We start from the raw sequence: 23,430 nt of genomic DNA on the forward strand, positions 1-23,430 counted from the left end.
TGCTTTTGTGATTTTTATGTGGCCATAAATTCTCGGCACGAGCATCTCATCGCATCTCCTGCGTCAGTCGTCCGACGAGGGCAATATGTAATTGCATACAATTCGCAACGAGAATGGGTTATAAATGAATGCCAATGTGTCTCGACGTCTCTCTTTATCCTCCCCCTCCCCCCGATGGACTCCATTCGCTGTGTTGGAAATGCAACACATGAAGGCAAAGAAATGGCAAATTTATTTGCTGAACGTTGAGCAAGACGTACACACAATACTTACGCACACATGCACATGCATTACGTATACGACTCATTGTACGAGCGACCACCACCACATTGAAAGCAATAAAAGATACATTTGTCGTTTTTCCAATTTGTGTAATTTTTTTGTTTTGTTTATTTTTGCTTTTTGTTTTGCTTGTTTGTTTATTTGTTTATAACTACATCAATAAATTATGTATCGTATAATTCATACTTCATATACTCTTTGAAAGGAAATTGGATATTATTGGAATTGCGGTTCTCTGATAGCTTTATCAATTTTTAAGTTTTCTCCCATATTCATTTCACTTCATCTTAGCTTGCTGCATGGTTGTTGCTTATGTTTTGTTTTGTTTTGTTTTTTTTTGGAATTATTACGCGGGGAACACATGGAACACTTGAACGCTCTAAGCACAAGTCAACTTTTCTAGGGTTCATTTGTAAAGCTATAAAGTTGCTGAACATCATCTTCTCATCGTGATCATCATCATATAATATAATAGCCCCATTCTCTGATATCTACGTAATCCATTTGATAATTAGTTTGTTTCAAAGAGTATTCATTATGTTGGATTGAAGTTGTTGTTGTTCTTAATGTTGTTGTTGTTGTGGTTAACTTCGGCCAGCCGAAGACGAAGAAGTGGAGAACTTGTGTGCTCGTTACAGTTTAAGGTAAGAATTTAACTTTGTCCACAAGTGACGTCATAGTTCCGTAGGGGTTTCTAAGTGTGTGTGGGTGTGTGTTAGTGTGGGAGTGTGTGTTGGTGTGTGTGAGGATATTCTCAATCAACTTTGTTTTGTTCTAGTATAAGTATTAATCGTAAATGTCTATGCTTGATATCGTTTTTTATCCTTTAGCTAATGCTGGACACATACAATGCATTTGCCGTTAAGTATATTATTATCTCTTATATATGCGTGTGTGGGTGTGTTTTTTTTTTTGTGTGATTTAAACTTTAAATTGCCATTGTATTTGGTATGTGTAAGAGTGTGTGTGTGTGTGTGTGGAGTGTGTGGAAGGTGCAGAGAATCGTATTAATAAGGCCACTTATCATAGTAAATGTTCAATAATGCACACATACAACACATACAACAACGACGCATGTAAGCATAGCATAGCATAGCGTATAGTATATGTATTATAATATGTTTATCTTTTATATTCTTCTTTTGTTTCTGCATTGTTCAGAATGCCATCCACAATAACTGTTAACTTGCCGCTTAACTTAGCCTTAACTAAAGTGGCCTTTTTCATCTGGATTGGGTGCCATTTAACGGATTAGATTGTGTTCTGTGTACGGTGTGTGTATGGTGTGTCTTGGGTTTCTTGGTGTTTGTTTTGCTTTTGCTACTAATTAAATACAAATATTTCTACCACAATTGTTATTTTTATGTATAGCATTTATCGTTTGCTTTCACTGCATTGTTTTCTTTTGTTTTTGTTTTCAATATAGTTTATAAGTGACAATATTTCATAGATGTTTTCTTGATTTTAGTTTTAGTTCATTTTCATTTAGCTGTTTTCATTTGCTCCAAAGATAATTGTTTCATTGCTGTTAAACCGAAGGGAATAAACTAATTTTAACTACTCTCATTATTGTTATGTTCAGCTCAAGAATACAAATTACACAAATATTGTTGTATTCATATACTATGTTCGTATGCTTAAAAACCATTTGGGTCACATGCAGTCTCAGCCACAGTACCATATACATATATAACATATGTACGTACGTACGTACGTACGTATATATATATATGTACGTACGTATATATATATATGTATTCATTTGTATATCATACGATATTTTTTAACTATATACGCTAAGATGCTAAGTAATGTTTATGTTCATCATGTTTATGCATTCTGTATGTAGATCTCTCTCTCTTTAATGCTCTGGGCAACAAATGTACAATAACAAATTGTTTTATGAACAGGCGGCTGTTCGATTAATGATTTTCACTTTATAATTATTGATTGATAATCTGATTGATTGACCGGCTGTTAACATAAACATAATTTTTGCTTGAACGCATGTGTATCTGTGTGCTTGGAGATCGTTTAAACAAATCTAATTTATGTAGCTTGCGCGTGCAATACTTTTGCCCTATTTACAGAGTCAAAACTGGGGATTGTGTGAAGGTGTTGTTTGTTTTTTTTTTTTTTTGGGAGACAGCAACCAAAATGAAATACAATAGTAATAGTAATATAATAATAATAATCATAATGTAGGTGTAGGTGTAGAGCATAAGTTAGTTATGACAGGTTTATGCTTATAATTCCAAAATTGTATTTAAGAGAATTGTCTAATCGGTGTAAAACACAGGAAATAAATTAACTCGAATTTAACAACTAAATCAGATTTAGCCAATAAAAAAAACATTCTCAGATTAACATTTCAGATGCATGTGTAATGGGGTGTATTGTGTATGTGTTCCTAGGCAGAGCAGAGCAATTTGCAGTATTTATTGTGTGATTGCTGTTTTGGCTTTAGCTCAATGATTGCTAAAGTGAAAATTGTTGTTGCGTATGTTGCCACGTGTACGCCAACGGATGCAGCTGAGCAGCGCAACGCGTGCCGTACGCCACAGCACTTGGCCGTAGGCACAGCAGGCGCAGATGCGACGCAAACGTTCAGCGAGTGTGCGACGCCGGCAGCGACGGGGACGCCAACGGGGCAAATCTTGCCGTCGACGGCGTAGTTGACGTCACTTCCGACGCTGGAAGACGCGACGCAACGCCTTGCGCCAATAGAATCGTTGCGATTTGGGCTTGCAGTACTGCGGCTCATCGAGTGCAACTGCAAGTCCAAATTCCTGTGTGTCATCATAGAATTTCCCCTCAACGTGCAGCGGTTCATTTGGATCGTCGTCTTGGCGTCGCGTTGGCGTTGCGGGTGCTGTCTGTGCACTGGACATGGACATGGACATGGTGTGGGCCACAGCATGCGACTGTGGCGTGGGCGGTGCAGAGGCAGTGGCCACGTGTGGTGCCAACAAATGGCCATGGGGATGGGGACGTGCGCGCAGCGCTGCCATTGCTGATGCCGATGTTGAGGCAATGGATGAGATGGAGGCCAATGTGGCCACAGATGCCGTTGACTGTATATAATCTGATGATGCTGCTCCTGTTTCGAATGCTCCAGTTCCTGCTCCTGTTAGTTCATGTTCTGCTAATCCTACTCCTACTGCAACTGCTGCTGCTCCTGCTGGCTGGCTGCCTCGCAGCCTACAACCAGGTTGCATCGTATCTTATCTAAGCCACGGATGCTGCAGACATTCCGCAGCGGTGGCTCGCTTGGCCGGATCAAACTCCAGCATTGGCTTCAAGAATGCCGCAAACGCTTCCGCATCGCGTTTCGACCATTCGTACTTCTCGATCAGCACATCCATCAAGCCCCAAGGCTTCAGACCGGTAATGTTGCGCAGCTCTCCATTCACATAGAACGTTCGCTGGGCCCACGGGCCACGGAACACAATCTGTCGTGGTATCGGACCCAGCAGCTCGATAATATGAGCTATATGATCCTCATCTCGCGTATACGTATCGCCCGAATGTGGCTCGAATAGATAGTCGCCAGTGGCCAGCTCGAAGACCATGCAAGCAGTGCTCCAGATGTCCGCCGACGTGTCGTAGCCGGCACCAAGTATCACCTCGAGTGAGCGATATTGACGCGTTTGAATGTCCTCGGTGAAGTGACGATCCACCCAACAGGCGTTGCCAAGATCGGCAATCTTCACTTGTACATTGCATTCCTCCAACGCGGGGTCACGCTTGTTGGGTCGATGCTTGGCCACTGGCGGCGGTGGTGGAGGCGGCAGTATTGGCTCCGAATACGGACCACCGTTGGTTGAATTGCCCGACGACGAACGTTCCGCGGAGATGCTTGAGATTTTCGATTTGCTATTCGAGTTTTGTTTCGAATTGGAGTTGTTATTGTTCAGTTGCTGCTTATCCTGTTGCTGCTGCTGTTGCTTATCCTGCTGCTGCTTAGGTCGTGGTGGCTTCTTGCCGCCGGCAGAACCATTTGATTGTCCCTTGATCGTGCTCGTCGAGTTGCTCGTGCCGTTGGTGCTTGTGTTTGTGTTCGTGTTGGAGCTACTCTTTAATGCTGCGCTGCTACTATCGCCGCTGCTTGAATTCTCCTGCTGCGTTGGCTGCTGATCTTCTTGCTGAGACTGAGATTGCTGCTGATTGGACTTATCTGTTTGGGAATAGAGATTTGATTAGCTAGTTTTTAGAGGATTACCTATTATCATTCACTTACTCTTGTTCTTCTTTTTCTTCTTCTTTTTGGCCTTCTCAGTGCCCTCCACAACAGTTGGAGTTGCCTGAGGTGGCTCAGCATCATTCACCTCATTCACAACTTCTCGAGGCTCCTCTTTAGGCTGCTGCGGCATCTCCTCGGCCTGCTCCTCGTTGGCCTCCTCTTGTGGCTGTTCCTCTCCGCCAGTCTGCTCCAAATAATCGTGCTGCTTCTTAAACAGTTCCATGCGTTTCTTGGCCTTCCGCTTCAACTTCTTCTTCTTGTTCCGGCTCATCTTGCCAGTGATGATCGGTTCACGATACTTTTTGGGCGCACGACTGACCAACGACGGATACATCTTTGAGTTCATGCAGTACAATTGGGTGGCCTCAACGGCCAGGGAGCGAACATGCGGCTCATCCACACAGAGCAACACGTTCTCTGGCTTGATGTCGGTGTGGATGATTTTACAGCAGCTATGGAGATAATCGAGACCCTCGAGGATCTGGCGTGTAATGCTCTTGACATTCTCCAGGGGAATGCCACGATAATTGGACTTGCGGATGAGCTTCAATAGATTATCGCCCAGCACCTCGAAGACCATGCAAATGTGTATGCCATTGACGCCAGTGATTTTGAAGTCATCATACATTTGCACGGTCTTCTGGCGACGTGGATTCCATGGATCCGTTTCGCGCACCGTTCGCAGTATCTTTATCTCATCCTTTGCAGTTTCTGCAAAGTGCTGCGCAGATTTCACAATCTTGATGGCCACATATCTCTTCTCCAGCAGATCCCAGCAGAGCCACACAGTCGAAAAGTGTCCCCAGCCAAGTTTGCGGATTACATGATAACGACCTGTCCAAAAGAAACGAACAAAAACGTCATTTATTATGATAGAGTTAAAGGTCAAAAAGTGCACCATCAGCCAGAAAAATGAAATCACAAATGTTTGACTTTGATGGCAATAAATCCATTTAATTCGCTTTTGCAGTGAAACTGTTGTCACTGCTTGGGATCTTGGCAAGTAACTGACACTTCTCTTTGCAAAAATATTCAATTAATTGCAATGCAGTCGCAACATTGAGTAAAGTGTCAGCTGGCTATTCTCCCATTGTATAGAAATAAATATAATATGTATATTGTATGGGTGAGTTTAGTTAATAAACAAATAGAGAATATACATATTTGCAATGTCTGCTGTTGTTATCATGAACGCGGGCACTTTCTTATCGCCAGAGAAAGGTTAGAGCGGCATTTTCTTTGATTAATAAAAAGCCAAAATGATTTGGTATATTAAAGCAGGTGAATCGGTCCCCCCATCCAATAGACACGACAGGTGGAACAGCAGAGAGCCGGAAGTGAAGTTGGGAGGTCGTCATGTCGCCACCAGCAACCACAAAAGGCAGCCAAATTCGATACTGCCTCCCTTCTCCTCCTCCCTCTCCCTATTCCCGTATAAACAACCCTTGCGCGCAGGAAAAACAGGAAAATTCAACACGGACACATAATTGTGTATCTATGCATGTGACAAAGTGGAGGAGGAGGCGTTCCACATTGACAACCTGTTGTTGTTTGGCCCACAAAGCCAACAACTCAACCAAAATCCATGTGGTGCAGCAGAACACCAGGGGAGAACGGGGGAGGGGAATGCGTTGCCTGCAACACGAAATGGGTCTTGTTTGTGCCCCCAAAAGCAATTACACAATGCCAGATGAACAAACAACACACAGCTCTCTCCCTCTTTCTCTCTCTCTCTCTCTCTATCACTCCTTCTCTACTAGAACGAACTTGAATTTCTCTAACGAAATTGAAACTGTGAGTCCAATAATCAATACAGGAGATCAAAGGATAAAGGATTTATATGCGAGAGCACAAGCAAGTATTTTAATCTTAACTAAATGTATTTACGACATGACGCAATATTGAATCTGATAAAAATGTATAAAATATATAGAAAGGTAATCTGATTAGCTTTGTTCATCCATTTTCTAAGCGGTATATATAGAAAACAAATCTGAAAATTAGTCAGCTTGACTCGCAACTTCGTTGCGTTGCATTTTGATAAGAATATTATTATTATATTGCTTACGCTGAGATCTAAAAACTAAAAACGTTAAAATAAAAATACAATAATTTAATGTTGCCTTTGCCTACCGTTTTTGCTATACATACGTTAAAAGTTCAGGACAAACATTAATATGTACGGAATGACTAAAATTACATATTCATGAAATTTAAAATGAAATTATTGATAGCTAATTGGTGTTGTATTTGGTTTTTTAAATATTGTAATTCTTTGAAATTCTATAGCTATTCTTAAAAAATTGTTCTCTGGCAGATTTTTGACAAATAACGTCCGCTAAATAGATTAGAGCTTGTGTCCTCAGGTAAAAGTATCAGCCCGTATCAGGTGTCCGCTTAATACAGGTATCCACTAAGGAAAGTTTCACTGTATGCGAATAAAATGGCGTGCAGCAAATTGCTGCTGGGAGGTTGAGGTGCAAACAGGTTACAATTTGTCATCATCGTGATACTTACCCTGAAACAAGTCACCAATATTGACCGGATGATAGCCACCCTTGCAATAATCCTCCTTCAGTTCCTGCTCCTCATTCTCGCTGTTCATTTCCGACTCATCCGATTCGTTGGACGAACTGCGCGGCGGCTGCTGATTGTAGATGTTGTTTTTCATCTTTGATTGCGATTGGGCATCTGATGTGTTGTCGGAGCCGCCGCTTGATGTCGATGCAGTTGCATTACTCAAGGATCCGGCTGCCTTCGAGTTGCCTGCTTCGCCAGCGCCACCAGCGATGTTGGCATGCAACTGAAGCTTGCTGGTGATGCCCTCTATATGGCTATTATTAGCATTTTCTGGTGCTGCCGCCGTACAATTGTCACCACTCCTGTTTTGTTGTTGTTGTGGCTGCTGCTGCTGTTGTTGTTGTTGCTGGTTGTCGGCAACGGGAGCAGCAGCTCCATTTTGCTTGCCGCGTTTCTTGTTGTTCTTATGACGCTTCTTCTTTGCTTGAATAGCTAGAACACGGCGGTTGACGTCAGCTTTTGAATTCATGTTTCGCTTTTTGTTTTTCGCTTTTTTCTATTAGCTGATGTTGTTGTTTTATATAGCTTAGTTTGTTGCTCGCTTGCCTCGCTTTCGCCTCCGCTAATTTTCACCGAGTGTAACAGCTGTTGGAAGAAACAACAACACAAAAATGTGCTCAAATCTCAATAAGGCAATACAAAAAAGAGCGAAAAAAAAAACAAAAAACGTTTACGCTCGTATTAAACGTATGCGTGTTGTTTTTGTTGTTATTCTATTGCTATTGCTGTTATTCTGCTTTATCGTTGTTGCTGCTGCTCTTGTTGTTGTTGTTGTTAGTATGCGCACGCCTTGTCTATGCTGGGGCTTCGTGAAACAAACCTCAACCACTCTTCTCTTCTCGACGATTTGCCTCGGGCTCCCACTTGTTCCAATTGCCACTACTGCAGCTGCTGCTGTCACTTTATTTAGTTTTCTGTGCACATACGAGTTCGATGCGAATATTAACTTAAAACATTTAACAGAACGTCACTCGTTCGTTGATTAATCACAGAGAATACACTGCTTTTTTTGGTTCGCAGAAAATCCTCAAACAAATGCTGGGCGAGCAAAAATATGCCAAATGGCCCTGCCAACTTGAACTTTTTTTCTTTATTTTACTGACAGCAACCACTATGCACACCATTTAGCATTGAACTTGTTTAAACTTTGCCATTTTAATGATTGGGTAATAGCACATTACAGTTGCAAACAATGTCTAATAAGATTACAACAATTTGTGAAAAATGTGTGTGCAAATATACTAACTGAAGTACAACAACTGATAAAAGCTAAGTTGGCAGCAATTGTCGCCAAGTTTATTCTTTGCGTGTGCTCACTCACTCGCACACACATGGACACGCACATTTACACATAAGCACATGCAATTCTATTGCTTGCTCGCTTGCACAGAAGTAATCGTAGCCCTCATTAATTTTCGCACATTTAGCGTGCCCTTTTTGTTTACCAAATTGGCTAATTTCATTTATGAAGTCAACTTACATGGCTTGAAACGACTCAGCATGCTAATCCAAACACATTTTGTCGCGAAACGTATGGACTTAGAGCCAAAACGTTGCTGTGCACCTTAAAATCCGCGAGTGGAAAAATCTACTACCCAAATTGCAACACTGACAGCCAGAGTTGATAATCGTTCTTAAAGGTCCTTAAACAGCTGATCCGCACAACATTCCATGTACTGGATGACCAAAATAAAAATCTTTGAATTACAAAATTTTACAACTAAATAAAGCGCTGGAACTAATTAAATCAATTATTTATTTAAAAATTCGCAGCAGACAATAAAATATAAAATATCGATATTTCGACAATCGCGCAGTTATCGATATTGTACAATCCCTACCTTGTGTGATATATATTATCGAGATATCGCCGAATAGCCCAGTTGTTGATTGTCGTGCTAAAACAGCTGTTTTCGTGTTAACGCTTACATAAATTTAGTTCTATGTTTATAAAAATATGGAAAGAAATATTATTTTATTGTAAGATTACAATAGATGATGTGTTGTTGTTTTGAGTAGCGAACTGACCTAAAAAAATGTACTACGTATAATGTCAATCAGCGTAATGGTGTTGGTAAACATCCAAAGATGTTGAACAGCTGACAGCAACATCGTTTGTCAACACACACGAGACGTAGAAATGGCGCGAAAGTAATTTGGCGCGTCGATGAACATTTGGAGGGAAACTGCAACGTCGTGGCCCAGTCGTAATTTGAGCAGTGGTAGTGGCAAGACGTATTTATGGAAAAATAATAAGAGAAAAGTGTGAGATTGAGCCATTAAACCAGACGTGCCCAGAGTGAAATTATTTAGCATACAAGCAAGCTGATAAACCATTAAATTCAAATTGCAATCATGGCCCAGCCATCGGTAGCTGCATTTTTTAGCAATCGTAAACGCGCCGCTGTGGATGATGCCACCACAATTAAGACCAGGGTAAGTGCATAATCCATATATGCTTGACCATGTGGGTGTCATATAATTAATAAGAAGTGGTCAAAACGTGGCCCAAGTGCAAAAGATACAAAACATAATTGTCGTAATTCAAACAAAGATACATTTGTATCTTTCACTGCTATCTGTGTGCGTGTGTATTTGCGTGTGGGCAAGCGTCCTTCGGCCATTTTCTATTGTTACAAGGAGATTTTCTTACAAAATTCCCTTTCCACATCGTGTGTTTGCAGCGTCTAGCAGAACCAAGCGAGGTTGCTGCCCCACAGCAATTGGCGCCTCCAATCCAGGATGACAATGTGGACATTGACACACTCAAGGCTGGCGTGCGTACACGATCCGGCCGCACAGTCAAACTTATTGGCGTACAGCCAACGCCAGCGTCTCAGGATAATATCAAAAAGAAGCCTGCCAAAGTCGAAGCAAACATCAAGCAGCCCAAGCTCGTACAGTTCATACGCAAGGGAACTCTGTCGCCCCGCAAGCAACCACCAAGCTCTCAAGATGGTACACAGTTGCTCAACGAGCAGACGCCCAAAGTGAACATTGCATTTGCCTCAAAGCAGAATGCCGATAATGTGCAACGTGGAATGCGCACGCCCACCAAACAGATCATTCAGGATGCTTCGCCCATCAAGCACACAGAACTGGCCAAGCGCGGCCTTAGCTTCGATGAGGTCAAGACCAAGATTACCCGCAGCGCCAAGATGCAAGAGCTGAAGGCGGTGTTGGCGCGCAAGGCCAAGCTCGAACAGGAACGCAAGGCGCAGGAGGAGCGCAATCGTCGTTTGCGTGAAGCGGGGCCATCGCCAGCCAAGGCAAAGACAGTGCAACTCAAGGAGTTCGATACCATCGAGCTGGAGGTGCTGACTAGGTAAGATCGCTAACTATAGTTGCCATATATTTAGATAGATAGTTAATCAAGCGCCTGCCACAATAATATTGGCCTAGAAATGCAATTGTAAACAAAACTAGCAGCAGCAAAAAACCGGGTAACATCATTAACACCAAACCAACGGTTTTTATTCTTTTTTAATGCTATCGAGGTCGTTGTGGGGCTGGGCGTGCTCTCTCTCTTTCCCTCTCCCACTGCCTCACTCTATATCTCTCTCGCTTGTCTGGTCGTTTATTATTATTATTCAAGCGACCAATTGCTGAAATTGCATTTTCGTTGTGTGATCTATGAAACGTAAAACTCGTGCTGGGTCAGTCTGTGTATTTGTATGTACTTGAATTTATGCTGCAGTTGCTGCACACACATGTCAACTGTGTGTGTAGTTATGTGTTTGTCTGTGTATGTGTAGCGCAATGTTTACCCTTCGCTTCGCATCGCATCGCTCGACGAACGTTACAAACTCTCTTGCCTGACCTTCCGCTTGCTTCTTGCTCTTCGGGGGTTGATTTCTATCCCGATCTCTATCTTTATCTGCATTTGCCTGCATGGGAATGTGTGGCTTTAGGGACTCAGGTAGCGCTGGGTTTTGCTTGTAACGGCTTTTTCTTTCTTGAGGGTTGTTAGATCCTTACAATGACCATTAACTGCAATGTTGTTTTAATAGTAGAGTAATGTAGAATTTTCTGATCGGACTTCCTTATAGGGGTTGTCTAGACGAGTTTCTTATTCTTAGCAAAAATATTAATATCTACAAAAACTCCTAAGACAAAATACTTTTCATACATATTTGATAAATTTCCCTCCCTTTCAAAGAAACTACTATCGTTTCGTAATCATTAGAAAATGGAAAAATCTTTTAAACTCGCCAGTTGATTATGAGAAAAACTAATAGTACAATTCATACAATGATCTATTTGACTTAATGACTAAACCTTAATTCATTAGAAGACTTAGATGGGAGTATTTATTTAAAAATGATCTTAGGCAAAATATCATTTTAATGTACAAATGAAGAGAATAAAATATAAAAGTTAATATGGTATTTAATTGCATATATTACTTTTGAGTGATGATTCTCAAATATGCTAAAAATATACATCTCTCATATGCTTTAGGCACCCTCTATTAATTCCCGATTTAGTCTAATAAATGCATCACTTTTCACTCTTATTTTCTGCAGCCCCTTGAAGACATTCAAAACACCAACAAAACTGCCGCCTCCCACACCGGACAAGCATGAGTTGATGTCGCCACGTCACACAGACGTCTCGAAGCGTCTGCTCTTCAGTCCGGCCAAGAATGGTTCACCAGTTAAGCTGGTGGAGCCGCCAGCATACAAACGCTATGCCAGCCTCATTGAGACGAGCAAGGCAGGTCAACTGCCATTGCCTTACAAGTATCGTCATTTGCTGGAGATATTCAAGGGTCTCGATTCGGTGGTGGCCATGTTTCATAATCGGAAGGAGTGCATTACATTCAAGAAGCTGAAGCCCGCCGTGCAGCGCATGTTGCGCAAGAATTTTACTGAAACGCATCTGGCTCAGATTAAGCACGTTTATCCCGATGCATTCCTCTTCAGTCAGATGAAGATGCGCAACTTTGGTTCCGTGTCAAAGGCCGACTATTTCCAATTGGTCATTAGTCCCAATGTGGAGCAGGTGCCGGAACAGCAGCGCCTCAATAAGATCGATGAGAACGATGTGCTCGCGTCGGCCCAGTCGACGTCCATGAATCCACACGTGATGACGGCCCGCATGCAAAAGTTCCAGAGTCTTTTGTTGCAACGCGTCATGCAGGAGCATGATAGCTTCTTGCGCTCCTTGGATCCTCCGATCATCATCAACAAGATGTTAACGCGTTGGCATCCAGAATTCGATCTGGAAAGCTGTGCCGAAGTCGAGTTGGGACAGCTCCCACAACCGCCCAACGTGGAGAAATATTCCTCCGCCAAGGATATTCTCTCGACAGCGCGTAATTTGTTTAACTGCGCCACGCCCATGGAACGTGCAATGGATCGCTATGAGGCCAAATTGGAGGCGGACAGAAATCAAGCAAATAACCCTGAAGGTGTCACGCAGCAGAAGGAGATTCCGGGGACCTCTGCAACGGCGACCACAACGGCAACTGCAATAAAAGACACCAAATTAGCAACAGAAACTACAACAGCCACGCCTACGGTGAAGGAGTGCACGGCAACCAGCTCGGATCCCACATCGAATCTACTCAAAGGACTGCCAAAGTCCTTGATAGAGAAAATTCGGGCAAAGCAGGCGGCCAAAGCACTGGATGCGATGACGCGTCGACCTTCACAGGATCAGGAGGTTACCAAGTATTCGCGCCTGCCGGAATTGGCGCGACATCTGCGCAACGTCTTCGTAACGGAGCGTAAGAGCGTGCTAACCCTCGAGATAATCATCAAGAAGATACAAAACAGTTTTCGCGCGAATCTAACGCCGCAGGACATTGAGACGCATCTGAAGCTGCTGGCCAAGGAGCTGCCCGCATGGGTATCATTCCATGAAGTACGGAAAACCATGTACATTAAGATCGCCAAGGACCAGGACATGAATAAGATCATTGAGAAACTGGAGGAGGTCGCGAATCAGAAAAGCAAATAACAACAAATAACTGGAGATTGAGATCACGCATATCTTTGCAATTCCTTAGACCCTGTGGCTACATCCAGCTATATGTATTTCTTAAGTAAAACGCTTACCTAGACTCAATTGTACTAGGAAATTATATTGTTATTCAATCCATCTGACATTATAAATCATTTGACAATTTATCACACACAGCAATCATTCATCACATTTTCATTATACTAAATTAAATCACTGAATTATTATTGTAGTAGACCTTAACTCTTGCATACTTTATTAATTATATAGAGCAGACATTTATATTTATATTAAGATAATTTTTTCATGTTGTAATACGTTGAATAAATAAATGTTTTTCTGGAAAGTCAATTGATTATTTTTAAAGGGGAGAACCATCGAATATATTATTCATTTACATATGTGTATGTATTCAGATATTGAAGTAAAATGTTATTCAATAGATATTTTATTTTGCATCTCTGCCAAATTCTAAGGCCATTTACTTAAAATGTCTTTGTGAACAAAAAACCGTTGATATTTTACTATAATAGGACAACATTGTTTTTTAGTACGGTTCGTGTGAATGTGGTAGCACTGTTCAGTATTTATGTCATTTCTTGCAAATGTGGTAACACTGCCGGCTCAGCTGCGCGGGCTTTGATGTTAGTTATGATTATTTGCTGTGCAAAAGATGAATGAAAATGAGCCGGAAACGGAAATTCCTCCTACAAGTGCAGCTTCGGGACAAATACAGGCTATAGCCAAGGATACAGTACACAAGATCTGCTCGGGACAGGTAAACAGCTCACTGAAGTGGAGTAACTCAATCGAACAAATCAATCTCTGATTACTTAGGTGGTGCTTAGCTTGGCGGTGGCTGTAAAGGAGCTGGTTGAGAATTCAATTGATGCAGGTGCCACACTGGTCGAGATTAAGCTCAAGGACCAAGGACTGCAGGGCGTAGATGTCTCCGACAATGGCTGCGGCGTCGAGGAGTCCAATTTGGAGGGCATGAGTAAGTAGTAAAAACCTCTACCCGGTTGCTTATCTTAATTTTTTCTTTCTTATGGCAGCTGCCAAGTATCATACCTCGAAGATACGGGAGTTTGTGGATCTGCTGGGCGTGGAGACGTTTGGCTTTCGTGGCGAAGCTTTGAGCTCGCTTTGTGCCCTCTCCGACATGACAATTGTGACGCGTCACAAATCCACGGATGTGGGTAAGTTACTGCTTCATTAAAGCCGTAATAATGCTAAAGTTACCTGTGCTAAAGCTCTCAAAATCGAACTTGATCACGAGGGCAAGATCAAGAAACGTTCGCCTTGCGCCCGCGGGGTCGGCACCACGGTTTCCTTGGGTAATCTCTTTGCTACGCTGCCCGTGCGGCGTCGCGACTTTACGCGCAACATCAAGAAGGAGTTCACCAAGATGTGCCACATACTGCAAGCCTATTGCCTGGTCACCAAAGGTGTGCGGCTCATCTGCAGCAATCAGACGCCCAAAGGTGCAAAGTCCATTGTCCTGCAAACCCACGGCGCACAAGATGAGCTGGCCAACATTTCAGCGGTGTTTGGTGCCAAGCAAGTGGCGGATTTGGTGCCGCTTAAATCCCCCTTCGAGTCGGGTCAACTGAGTGAGGAAGGATTGCGTGCTGAGCTACAATCGGCGAGCGAAGCAGCTGACACAACTTGCACACAGTTTAGTGCCGAGGATGTGGAGCGTTTGAATCAAGCAGACTTTCAACTGGAAGGCTACATTTCCAGCTGTCGTCATGGCGCTGGTCGATCCACCCGAGATCGGCAGTTCTTCTATGTGAATAGCCGACCCTGTGATCCAAAAAATGTAAGTTAAAAATAGCTTAGAACTATCTCATTTAGTCACCGATTTATTTCGCTTCAGATTGCCAAAGTAATGAACGATGTGTACCATCGCTACAATGGACAGCAGCAGCCTTTCATCTACCTCAATATAGTGACATCTCGTGCAGATGTGGACGTGAATCTCACGCCCGACAAGCGCCAATTGCTGCTCAACAATGAGAAGATTCTGCTGCTGGCGCTGAAGAAGTCGCTGCTCGACACCTTTGGCAACTTACCCTCCACATTCCAAATGCAAAACGTGTCCATAGTCAGCATGTTGGAGCCAAAAGTTAAAGTGGAGGAGACAACAGCGATTACTGCAGATTTGGATGAGGATGATGTGCCTGTCAGCTCCTCACAGCGTTTCATGGACGTGTTGACGCAATGGCGACGCACAGGTGACACCAGAGGAAATGCTCCAACAGCGCCAGCAAAGCGACGCTGCGAAGAAACTGAGGAGATCAAAACACGCGCCATGAAAATGCAAAAGATTCAAGATTTCCTTACTCAAAAAGAGTCGACAAAAGAAGCGGAAATAGATGAAGAGGAAACTACGAAACAAGAGAAAAGCGAGAGCAGCCCCGACAGCAGCTTGGTCAATTTAAAGCAGCTCGAAGAGGAGTCAAAAGGTAAGTCTATGAGGTGCCAGGCTTTATTCTACATTGCTAATCACCTGTGCTCTTTAGCTTTTGATGGAATGATTGAAGCAAAAGTGCCGCGCATTGATTGCAGAGCATTGACGCCTCTTAAGCCGTGCCAGATTATGTCGCCAAAAGAAGCGGAAATAGACGAAGAGGAAACTACGAAGCGAGAGAAATATGGGAGCAGCCCCGACAGCAGCTTGGTCAATTTAAAGCAGCTCGAAGAGGAGTCAAAAGGTAAGTCTATGAGGTGCCAGGCTTTATTCTGCATTGCTAATCACCTGTGCTCTTTAGCTTATGATGGAATGATTGGAGCAAAAGTGCCCCGCATTGATTGCAGACCATTGACGCCTCTTAAACCACGCCAGATTATGCCGCAGCTAAAGCCAAGGATTATTCACGTGGAGAGCAAACCAGCAAAGGAAGCAGAAGAGGAAACTGAGGAAGAAACTGAACCAACCGAAGAAAATGATGATGATCATATCGAAATGCCAACACGCATTGAATACGATGGCGACGATAACGATGCAGAAATGGATGCTCCATCCAACGTAGCCAGCGGCGAAATGCGCACTTCCTTGGATCAAATAAAAGCCAGCTTGCAGGCACAGGAACAGCAGCACACCGAGCGCAAACTTCGCGCTAAGCTGCAGCGATTACGCTTCAAAAGTCAAATCAATCCCAGCCAGAATCAGAACGCTGAAGCGGAACTGCAGAAGGAAATAACAAAAGCGGACTTTGCACGCATGCAAATCATAGGACAATTTAATCTGGGTTTCATCATTGTCAAGCTGGAGGATGATCTGTTTATTGTAGATCAACATGCAGCAGATGAAAAGTACAATTTCGAGACGTTGCAACGAAGCACGCAGCTGGAGCATCAACGTCTCACAGTGCCGCAAACACTTGAGCTAACGGCAGTCAATGAGATGGTGCTGCTGGATCACTTGCCGGCCTTCGAAAAGAATGGTTTCCGATTCGAAATCAATAATGAAGGTGAGCTGGTTTAGTTTCTCCTTGAGGTCCAATTTAATTTTCTATTGAAATTTTATTGCAGCTCCTGCCACGAAAAAAGTGCGTTTGTTGGGCAAACCCTTCAGCAAGAACTGGGAGTTTGGCAAAGAGGACATCGATGAGCTGATCTTTATGCTGCAGGATGCACCCGAGGGCACCATCTGTCGTCCATCACGCATACGCGCCATGTTCGCTTCACGCGCTTGCCGCAAGTCTGTTATGATTGGCAAGGCATTAAATAGAGGCACCACAATGAGACGCCTCATCACCCAAATGGGCGAAATCGAGCAGCCTTGGGTGAGTAGAGAAACCTTCGAATCTGTATAGAACTAAGTAAAGGGACTTGGCCAGCTAATCATTGATGTACATGATTAGCAGCTGTACTAGTTTAAGAATGCATCATAATTTTCAGACACAATCTTTATGAGTTTCAAAAATGCAATTAATTATGATAACAGAGATATCAGTCCGACAACATTGCCAATTGCCATCAAAACGAAATCTTCACCAAATAATTCATATTCATGTGTTTAAGGTCACTCTTCTGGTTACTCCTAATCTCAGAGATCGACAGCAACATCAGACTTTAAAGTACTAACAAAGTAGCTAAAGTTGTTTATTCTGAAGATTTATGGGTATAATTATATTACTGCATTAGGATTTCATCTCTAATTCATGCTAATCTCAGAGTTTGCCAGAAGTTCATAGATTACATTGTATAGAGACGTCATTGCAAAACGTGCGGCAGACATTTTCATAAAATATTGAAATAGGAGCTAAGGCGCACTGAACTTGCACTTAATATACGACTATAACGTGCTTAGCATAGTTTAAAATGTAGACTAAAGATTAAGAGTCAAACAAACTTAAAGCACTTTGCTGTGGAAGCCACGTGAAACGAGCTGGGCAACATGGGAAACCTCACGACCGCGCGTCTCGGGCAGATAAAACTTGGTGAGCAAATAAAGCAGGCAGCTGAACATGGAGAACACGATGAAGATCCAGAAGCCAAGTAGCGAATGCATCGTGGGAAAGAGAAAGCCAACCAGAAAGTTGCAGCTCCAGCCCACTTGATTGCCTAAGGAAAGCGCCACGGAGCGCGAGGGCACTTCAAAGAGCTCTGCAATGAATATAAGATATATGAATGAATAAATAATATAATATAGTATGTAGAGATACCTGCGCCAATGAAGGATGGCATGGGCCCTAGTGCCAATTGGAAGAAAAACAGATAGAGAAAGACGCTGGCAATGGTGCCGAAGGATAACCAGGGTATCAGAACCTTCAAAGGAATTTAACTACATAAACAATTCAAGATGAAGATCTGTTTGTAGCTTACGCTATATTCTGTGAGCCAGCCAAAGGCAAACATGAGCAGGCCACAGAAGGAGCTGGAGAGTAGCATCAGAGTGCGTCGATTGAACTTGGCCATCAACAGCGGACCCATCAGCGAGGTCAACAGATTCACATTGCCAGCAGCAAGATTTAACAACTCGGCGGTGCGCGGCGATAGGCCGCTGCTTTGGAAGATGGACACGGAATAGTAGAAGATCTGTCAGATAAACAAGTTAGAGCAGCAACAAAAAAGGGAAAGTACTTCTTCCACTGACCGAAGAGCAGCCTGTGAGCTGTTGACCGCCTTGATAGGCGCAGAGCAACAGCAGTGGCAGCATCATTTTGTGATCGCGCAACACCTGGATCAGATTGCGACTGCTACTCTTGCTGTCCGCCTCCTGTTCCATGGCTAGTATCTCCTGCTGAAGTCCTACATCAGTGCCGCGCAAGCGGACGAGCACTTGAAGCGCCTCCTCGCGACGTTTCCGCACTATGAACAACCACTTGGGACTCTCAGCATAGTAGCGAAAGGGCGCAAAGCAAATGGCCATAAAGACCAAGTAGAAACCCAGCGCAATGTGCCAATGCTGTTCGCTGCCAAAGAGCGCTTGCAGCGTAAACAATTGCGCCACCACCATGCCAATGGAGAAGCCCACGGAGCAGCAAACTCCCAAAGTGCCGCGCTGTGGCACGGCGGCAATCTCGCTGTGATACATGGGCAGAGTGGTGCTCACAAGTCCGGCGCCAAAGCCCACCACAAGGCGACTAAGCAGCAGCAGCTCCACCGAGTGTAGCAGGCGACAGCTAAGGAATCCAATACCCGCCAGGCCAAGCAGCGAACCGCTCAAGAGAATGCAGCCGCGTCGTCCGAAGCGATTCGCTGCCCAGCCAGCGCAAGCGGAGCCCAAGACGCCGCCTATGAGGAAGATGGCCACTATTAAAGCCCAGAGCGTGTCCAGCGTAGCGGGTGTGAGTCGTAGTCCATAGTTCCGAAGCAGCGTGGCCTCGCACCAGGCGCGCATGTGCTGCAATGCTGGAGATGAGGCGGCAGCTGGACACACAGAAGACAAGGCTTACCACAGCGGGACTGTTGATGACACCCATGCAATATCCGCAAGGCACACCGGCACCAATGGTGCTTCCCAAGGTACTCCAGATGAGCAGACGCGTCCACTTGGGCTTGGGTTCCATGCTAAACTGTGTCGTTGAAGTGTCGACGGCAAGTCTTTTAATCAGCTCGCTGCTAATCTCTCAAGAATTTATTGCTAGTCTACAGTTTAGGAGGTAAAAGCTAATGCTAGAGTATCATAATCATTGTCGACTGCGCTTTGATTTAAAGCCGTCGGCAACCAGCGGAGCCACTTCGCTGGGATCGCGACCACGCGTCTCCGGCAAGTAGCGTCGCGTAAGCAGAAACAGCAACAGGCAGTTGATGGAGAACGGCAGAAAGACGAGAGCACCCCAGGCATTCTGGAGCGTGGGAAAGGCCATGCCGATGAACAGATTGCACATCCAGTAGACAACACTGCCCAGGGACATGGCTGCAGAACGAGGCGCCACCTCGAAGAGCTCTGAAAGGGAATATGTGAAATTGCAATGGAGGTTTTGGTTAAACAATCAGGAAAGCCACTGTAAAATTTGAGCACATTTAACTTAATTACAAATTGCATTACATCATATATTACTATTCTTACTAATCTTAAAACTGTTGTGCGTCTAAATGAACATTTATCACACAAAACAAATAAACAGAGGCCTTCAAAATGATGCAATAATTGGAAATGAGAACTAATTTGCAATGCATTTAAGTTAAAGGTGTGAAAACAAATAAACTATTATTTTCCGACTTATCTAGAAATAAATAAAAAGTCGTAGCTTGCTAGTAGATCCTATTTCTTAGACATCAACCATTCAAACTCACCTGCTCCTATGAAGAAGGGCAAGGGACCTAGACCAAACTGGAAGACAAAGATGTATAGAAAGATGCAGGCCACACAGCCTATTGCAAACCAGCTGAAAGCGTCCTAAGAACAGGATTAAACTTGGGTTAGGCACTGTATAAGCCATGAACTCTGCTCATACTCACTATAAACTCCAGCAGCATGGCAAAGAGGAACAAAAAGACCGCACAGAAGAACGTTGAGAAGGACATCAGTGGACGGCGATTGACGCGCTCCATGAGCATGGGACCCAGCAACGAGGTGGCCAAGTTAAGGCATCCAGCACCCAGATTAGCCCACTCTGATGCCTGAGCGCTTAAGCCCGCCTTGCGGAAGATGGAAACCGAGTAGTAGAAGATCTGCAAAGAAGAATTGCAATTGAAACGATCTAGACTACGACTCGATTGTGGACAACGCACCGCATTGATGCCAGACAACTGCTGGCCACCCAGATAGGCGCAGACAATGATCAGAGGCAGACGCAGCTGGGGATTGCGCAGCACCTGGAGGAATGTGGCCGGCTCGCTCTCCACCTTGGCCTCCTGCTCCATCTCGTTGAGTTCCGCTTGCAGCGCTTCGCTGTCTGCCGCATAACCACGCAGGAGTTGGAGCTGCTGAGCCGCTTGCTGTTTGCGTCCCTTGACAATGTAGAGCCACTTGGGACTCTCAGGATACCACTTGAAGGGAGCATAGCAAACGACCACAAAGATGCCACAGATGGCCAATGCCACATGCCAATGCTGTGCGGTACCCAGCACGGATTGCAAACTGCAGATCTGCGATATAACAACGCCAACTGTGAGACCCATGGGGCAGAGAGGGGCCAACTTGCTGCGCTGCGACAAGGCGGCTAGTTCGCTGTGATACATCGGCATGCAAGCGGTAATCAAGCCTCCGGCAAGACCCACAAGCAAACGACCCAAAAGCAACAATTCCACAGAGTTCAACGGTCGACAGATGTAGAAGAAGATGGAGCCAAGCAAGAGGAGCACGCCACAAATGTAGAAGCTGCCGCGACGTCCAAATTTGTTGGCAATAGCGGCGCCCGTCACCGAACCCACAGCGCCGCCCACTAGAAAAATGGACACCACAGCAGACCAAAGTAGCTCCAGGGCACCGTCAGTCAACTCCCAATCGTAGCGTGCCTTCAGCGTCTGCTGACACCAAGCTCTCATGTGCTAGGGAGGAAGATTGAGTTAGAGACTTGGCAGCGTCTTCTCTCTTCGAAGTCCACTTACCACGGCTGGACTGTTGACGACCCCAGTGCAGTAGCCAATGGGCACAGCTGCTCCGATGGTGGCACCAAAGCCAGCCAGATTGAGGCTCCATGTCCACCTGGGCTGCTCGCGTTCCTGCAAAGGCAGAGTTGTGCTTGTCTCCATGGCTTCGCTCCTAGCATGTCCTTCGCTTACCAATCGTTTTGCGCTCTCAGCTGCCATTTGCTTTGCCTTCCTTAGTACAAATGATTCGTTGACCCGCGCATCGCTGGGTTTTTGGCTGCACTAGGTCATATTTCATAGAGATTAGCACCTTTCAACTTGCCAGAGATACAGAGCTAACTGAAGATTAAGCAACCTTTCTTTCCCCTCATTGCAGAATTGCCCGCATGGACGGCCTACCATGCGTCATCTAATCAATATCACGATGCTGCTGGATGCGGAGGCGGACGACAATGATAATGATGGGAATGTCAACGAATGTGAAACCCCGGCAGCTGTGGAATCCACATTCAAACAGAAGTCATAATAAAAGACATTTGATAAAGGATTAAGGTTTATTATACTCTCTCGTTGTGGTCTAATGAATTATCAAATTGTCGTAGTTGTCGTGATTATGTGTTTATCTGGTTATCTATTGACAACACGCGACGCATCTCAGACGCTGATCGTGCGGAAGATGTTGAAGCCGCTGTGCGCCGTCGATAGCATAACGCCCGGCAGCTGTGGATGCCAGTGCAGCTCCTTGATCTCCTTTTGTCCTTGATGGATGAACAGCAGCTGCGGTGGCAGCTTGCTCAGCTCATCTTCGTTCTGTGCTGGCGCCGGAGCTTGATCCGCATCCTTCTCCACAGCCAAATCCCAGATGGCAATCTGATCATCATCGCCGCCCGAAGCGAGCACTGTGGCCTCATTGGGATTCCATTCCACGGTGGTTATGTGATCCGTATGATGCTTAAACGTCGCAATTGGTTTCTGTGTCTTGAACTGACGCAAATCCCAGATGTGCAGGAAACCATCGTCTCCGCCGCTGGCAATAAAGGGTTCCGTGTGGTTCCACGAGATCACATTGATGTCGCTACTATGCGCATTCTCACAGCTGAGCATGCACGCTTTCTGTGGCGCCGCACGGCAATCCCAAATGCGTATGGATTTGTCCACCGAGCAGGACGCCAGAACACTGCGCTCATTGGGACTCCATTGCAAATCCTCGACAGATGCCGTGTGACCAAGCAACGGACGCTGATCCACCTTCCAGCTGCCATCCTCCAGCGGACTCCAGATGTGTATATCACGACGACAGTCGCCAGTGGCCAGCACTCCCTCCGCGCTGGGGCTCCAGTCGATGGCAAATCCTTCCTGCTGATGACCGCTAAATGTAAACGCTGGACGGGAATCAGAGCTGGCGCTCTGCTGCTGCTCGTATTGCTTCAGCAGCTCAGCATCCTCGACAGCCTGCAGCTGCTGCGATAGATTCCAGATGTTTACACGTCCCAGTTCGCTCCACGATGCGGCAAACACATTATTGCCCAGGCGTCTAGCGCGCACACGATTCACGCAGCCCTGATGCTTGATGAGGGCGCAGCTCATTTGTGGTTTTTTCAGCTCACTTTTGTCGGCTACATCGTCCTGATCATCGTCCAGCTCCTCATAGTCCTCTTCGTCAGCTTCGTCGCCATCCTGCGTCTTGTGCAGATTACCCATCTTCATCACAATCAGGTTGTTGACATGTGCGCGAGCTGCTTGAGTTCCAGCCACAATGTAAGCGGTCAGGGGGAATGCTTCGCGTCCTGTGCCCAACTCGTCGGGAATGACATCGAAGCTGAGGCAGGGTGCGCCTGTAGAGGCTTGATGAAGCATCACGTAGGCGCTCTCATCACACACCAACTCTTCGTCTTCGGCCAGCGTTTTGCCTGGCAGATAGACTTGTTTGGGTTGCTTTGTGGTGCCGTCGGCATCGTCGTCGCTGTCGCTAACGGGCTCCATGTCACTTTCGGCATCCTCGGGCTCCACCACCTCCATATCGATTTCATCCTTGGGCGGTTGCATAGACATTTCAAAACAATTTGCAATCGTACTTCCCCACAAAAAATGTGTTGTTTTGGCGCTGCACGTGCAATTGGATTGCCGAATAGTGTGACCAGCATTGAAAGTCGAATGAATGGCCTGCAATCAGCTGTTCTTCGTTAAGTTTATGAATTTGTTTTTTAAATTTAACATTTAAAAATATTAAAGCACTTATACGACAAACTCTTAATGTTTAAAATGTACATAAATAAAATTATACTTATAACAGCAAATAGTGCTACAGTAATCCCTGTCATGAAATGCTTATAAGAAAAGTACTAAACCGAATTTCACAATCATAGTGT

The 23,430-nt window shown here is 44.7% G+C and overlaps 6 protein-coding genes across 8 annotated transcripts; 2 read left to right on the plus strand and 4 right to left on the minus strand.

The window, feature by feature from the left end:
- Window positions 1–1,136: 1,136 nt before the first annotated feature.
- LOC117572567 (SRSF protein kinase 1) lies at window positions 1,137–8,771 on the minus strand. The gene is made up of 4 exons (XM_034255447.2): window positions 8,586–8,771; window positions 7,043–7,690; window positions 4,523–5,359; window positions 1,137–4,459 (listed from the first exon to the last, which is right to left on the minus strand). The coding sequence occupies exons 2-4, from the start codon at window positions 7,572–7,574 to the stop codon at window positions 3,507–3,509; spliced, it is 2,322 nt and encodes a 773-aa protein (XP_034111338.1). The 5' UTR covers window positions 7,575–7,690; window positions 8,586–8,771; the 3' UTR covers window positions 1,137–3,506.
- Window positions 8,772–8,997: 226 nt separating this feature from the next.
- LOC117572568 (DNA replication factor Cdt1) lies at window positions 8,998–13,418 on the plus strand. The gene is made up of 3 exons (XM_034255448.2): window positions 8,998–9,541; window positions 9,790–10,430; window positions 11,632–13,418. The coding sequence occupies exons 1-3, from the start codon at window positions 9,461–9,463 to the stop codon at window positions 13,067–13,069; spliced, it is 2,160 nt and encodes a 719-aa protein (XP_034111339.2). The 5' UTR covers window positions 8,998–9,460; the 3' UTR covers window positions 13,070–13,418.
- Window positions 13,419–13,685: 267 nt separating this feature from the next.
- Window positions 13,686–21,666, plus strand: LOC117566974 (mismatch repair endonuclease PMS2). 2 transcript variants are annotated; one of them, XM_034246635.2, is made up of 9 exons: window positions 13,687–13,850; window positions 13,910–14,069; window positions 14,128–14,271; window positions 14,326–14,894; window positions 14,952–15,540; window positions 15,598–15,789; window positions 15,847–16,548; window positions 16,610–16,863; window positions 21,438–21,666. In XM_034246635.2, exons 1-9 carry the CDS (start codon window positions 13,746–13,748, stop codon window positions 21,585–21,587), a joined length of 2,865 nt encoding a protein of 954 aa, XP_034102526.1. In that variant the 5' UTR covers window positions 13,687–13,745; the 3' UTR covers window positions 21,588–21,666. The 2 variants fall into 2 exon arrangements, with proteins under 2 accessions (XP_034102527.1, XP_034102526.1); XM_034246636.2 differs by lacking the exon at window positions 15,598–15,789 and having other exon boundaries at window positions 13,686–13,850.
- Window positions 17,157–19,175, minus strand: LOC127565768 (solute carrier family 2, facilitated glucose transporter member 3-like). The gene is made up of 5 exons (XM_052006096.1): window positions 18,979–19,175; window positions 18,177–18,926; window positions 17,906–18,118; window positions 17,746–17,848; window positions 17,157–17,686 (listed from the first exon to the last, which is right to left on the minus strand). Exons 1-5 carry the CDS (start codon window positions 19,090–19,092, stop codon window positions 17,433–17,435), a joined length of 1,434 nt encoding a protein of 477 aa, XP_051862056.1. The 5' UTR covers window positions 19,093–19,175; the 3' UTR covers window positions 17,157–17,432.
- LOC117566977 (solute carrier family 2, facilitated glucose transporter member 3) lies at window positions 19,115–21,359 on the minus strand. Of its 2 annotated transcripts, XM_034246639.2 has the most exons (6): window positions 21,254–21,359; window positions 21,080–21,193; window positions 20,261–21,019; window positions 19,988–20,200; window positions 19,823–19,925; window positions 19,115–19,472 (listed from the first exon to the last, which is right to left on the minus strand). In XM_034246639.2, the coding sequence occupies exons 1-6, from the start codon at window positions 21,278–21,280 to the stop codon at window positions 19,213–19,215; spliced, it is 1,476 nt and encodes a 491-aa protein (XP_034102530.1). In that variant the 5' UTR covers window positions 21,281–21,359; the 3' UTR covers window positions 19,115–19,212. The 2 variants fall into 2 exon arrangements, with proteins under 2 accessions (XP_034102530.1, XP_034102529.1); XM_034246638.2 differs by having other exon boundaries at window positions 21,080–21,305.
- Window positions 21,597–23,255, minus strand: LOC117566978 (glutamate-rich WD repeat-containing protein 1). Its single transcript, XM_034246640.2, has one exon. The coding sequence runs from the start codon at window positions 23,111–23,113 to the stop codon at window positions 21,716–21,718; it is 1,398 nt and encodes a 465-aa protein (XP_034102531.1). The 5' UTR covers window positions 23,114–23,255; the 3' UTR covers window positions 21,597–21,715.
- Between the last annotated feature and the right edge of the window lie 175 nt (window positions 23,256–23,430).

This window comes from Drosophila albomicans, chromosome 3, assembly GCF_009650485.2.
Source record: "Drosophila albomicans strain 15112-1751.03 chromosome 3, ASM965048v2, whole genome shotgun sequence".
In the NCBI taxonomy this organism is placed as follows: Eukaryota; Metazoa; Arthropoda; class Insecta; order Diptera; family Drosophilidae; genus Drosophila; species Drosophila albomicans.

Bases quoted from the DNA above. Each gene is read 5' to 3' on its own strand.
- LOC127565768 (XM_052006096.1), bottom strand. From the start codon at position 19,092: ATGGAACCCAAGCCCAAGTGGACGCGTCTGCTCATCTGGAGTACCTTG. The intron at 18,927-18,978 runs GTAAGCCTTGTC...CCAGCATTGCAG, and splicing joins TCATCAACAGTCCCGCTGTG to CACATGCGCGCCTGGTGCGA. The intron at 17,849-17,905 runs GTAAGCTACAAA...ATTCCTTTGAAG, and splicing joins GCTGGCTCACAGAATATAGC to GTTCTGATACCCTGGTTATC.
- LOC117566978 (XM_034246640.2), bottom strand. From the start codon at position 23,113: ATGTCTATGCAACCGCCCAAGGATGAAATCGATATGGAGGTGGTGGAG.
- LOC117566977 (XM_034246638.2), bottom strand. From the start codon at position 21,280: ATGGCAGCTGAGAGCGCAAAACGATTGGTAAGCGAAGGACATGCTAGG. The intron at 20,201-20,260 runs GTGCGTTGTCCA...TCTTCTTTGCAG, and splicing joins AGTTGTCTGGCATCAATGCG to ATCTTCTACTACTCGGTTTC. The intron at 19,926-19,987 runs GTGAGTATGAGC...TCCTGTTCTTAG, and splicing joins CCATGCTGCTGGAGTTTATA to GACGCTTTCAGCTGGTTTGC.
- LOC117572567 (XM_034255447.2), bottom strand. From the start codon at position 7,574: ATGAATTCAAAAGCTGACGTCAACCGCCGTGTTCTAGCTATTCAAGCA. The intron at 5,360-7,042 runs GTAAGTATCACG...TCTTTTGGACAG, and splicing joins TATTGGTGACTTGTTTCAGG to GTCGTTATCATGTAATCCGC. The intron at 4,460-4,522 runs GTAAGTGAATGA...ATTCCCAAACAG, and splicing joins GAAGAAAAAGAAGAACAAGA to ATAAGTCCAATCAGCAGCAA.
- LOC117572568 (XM_034255448.2), top strand. From the start codon at position 9,461: ATGGCCCAGCCATCGGTAGCTGCATTTTTTAGCAATCGTAAACGCGCC. The intron at 9,542-9,789 runs GTAAGTGCATAA...GTGTGTTTGCAG, and splicing joins CCACCACAATTAAGACCAGG to CGTCTAGCAGAACCAAGCGA. The intron at 10,431-11,631 runs GTAAGATCGCTA...TATTTTCTGCAG, and splicing joins GAGCTGGAGGTGCTGACTAG to CCCCTTGAAGACATTCAAAA.
- LOC117566974 (XM_034246635.2), top strand. From the start codon at position 13,746: ATGAATGAAAATGAGCCGGAAACGGAAATTCCTCCTACAAGTGCAGCT. The intron at 13,851-13,909 runs GTAAACAGCTCA...CTGATTACTTAG, and splicing joins ACAAGATCTGCTCGGGACAG to GTGGTGCTTAGCTTGGCGGT. The intron at 16,864-21,437 runs GTGAGTAGAGAA...CCCTCATTGCAG, and splicing joins GCGAAATCGAGCAGCCTTGG to AATTGCCCGCATGGACGGCC.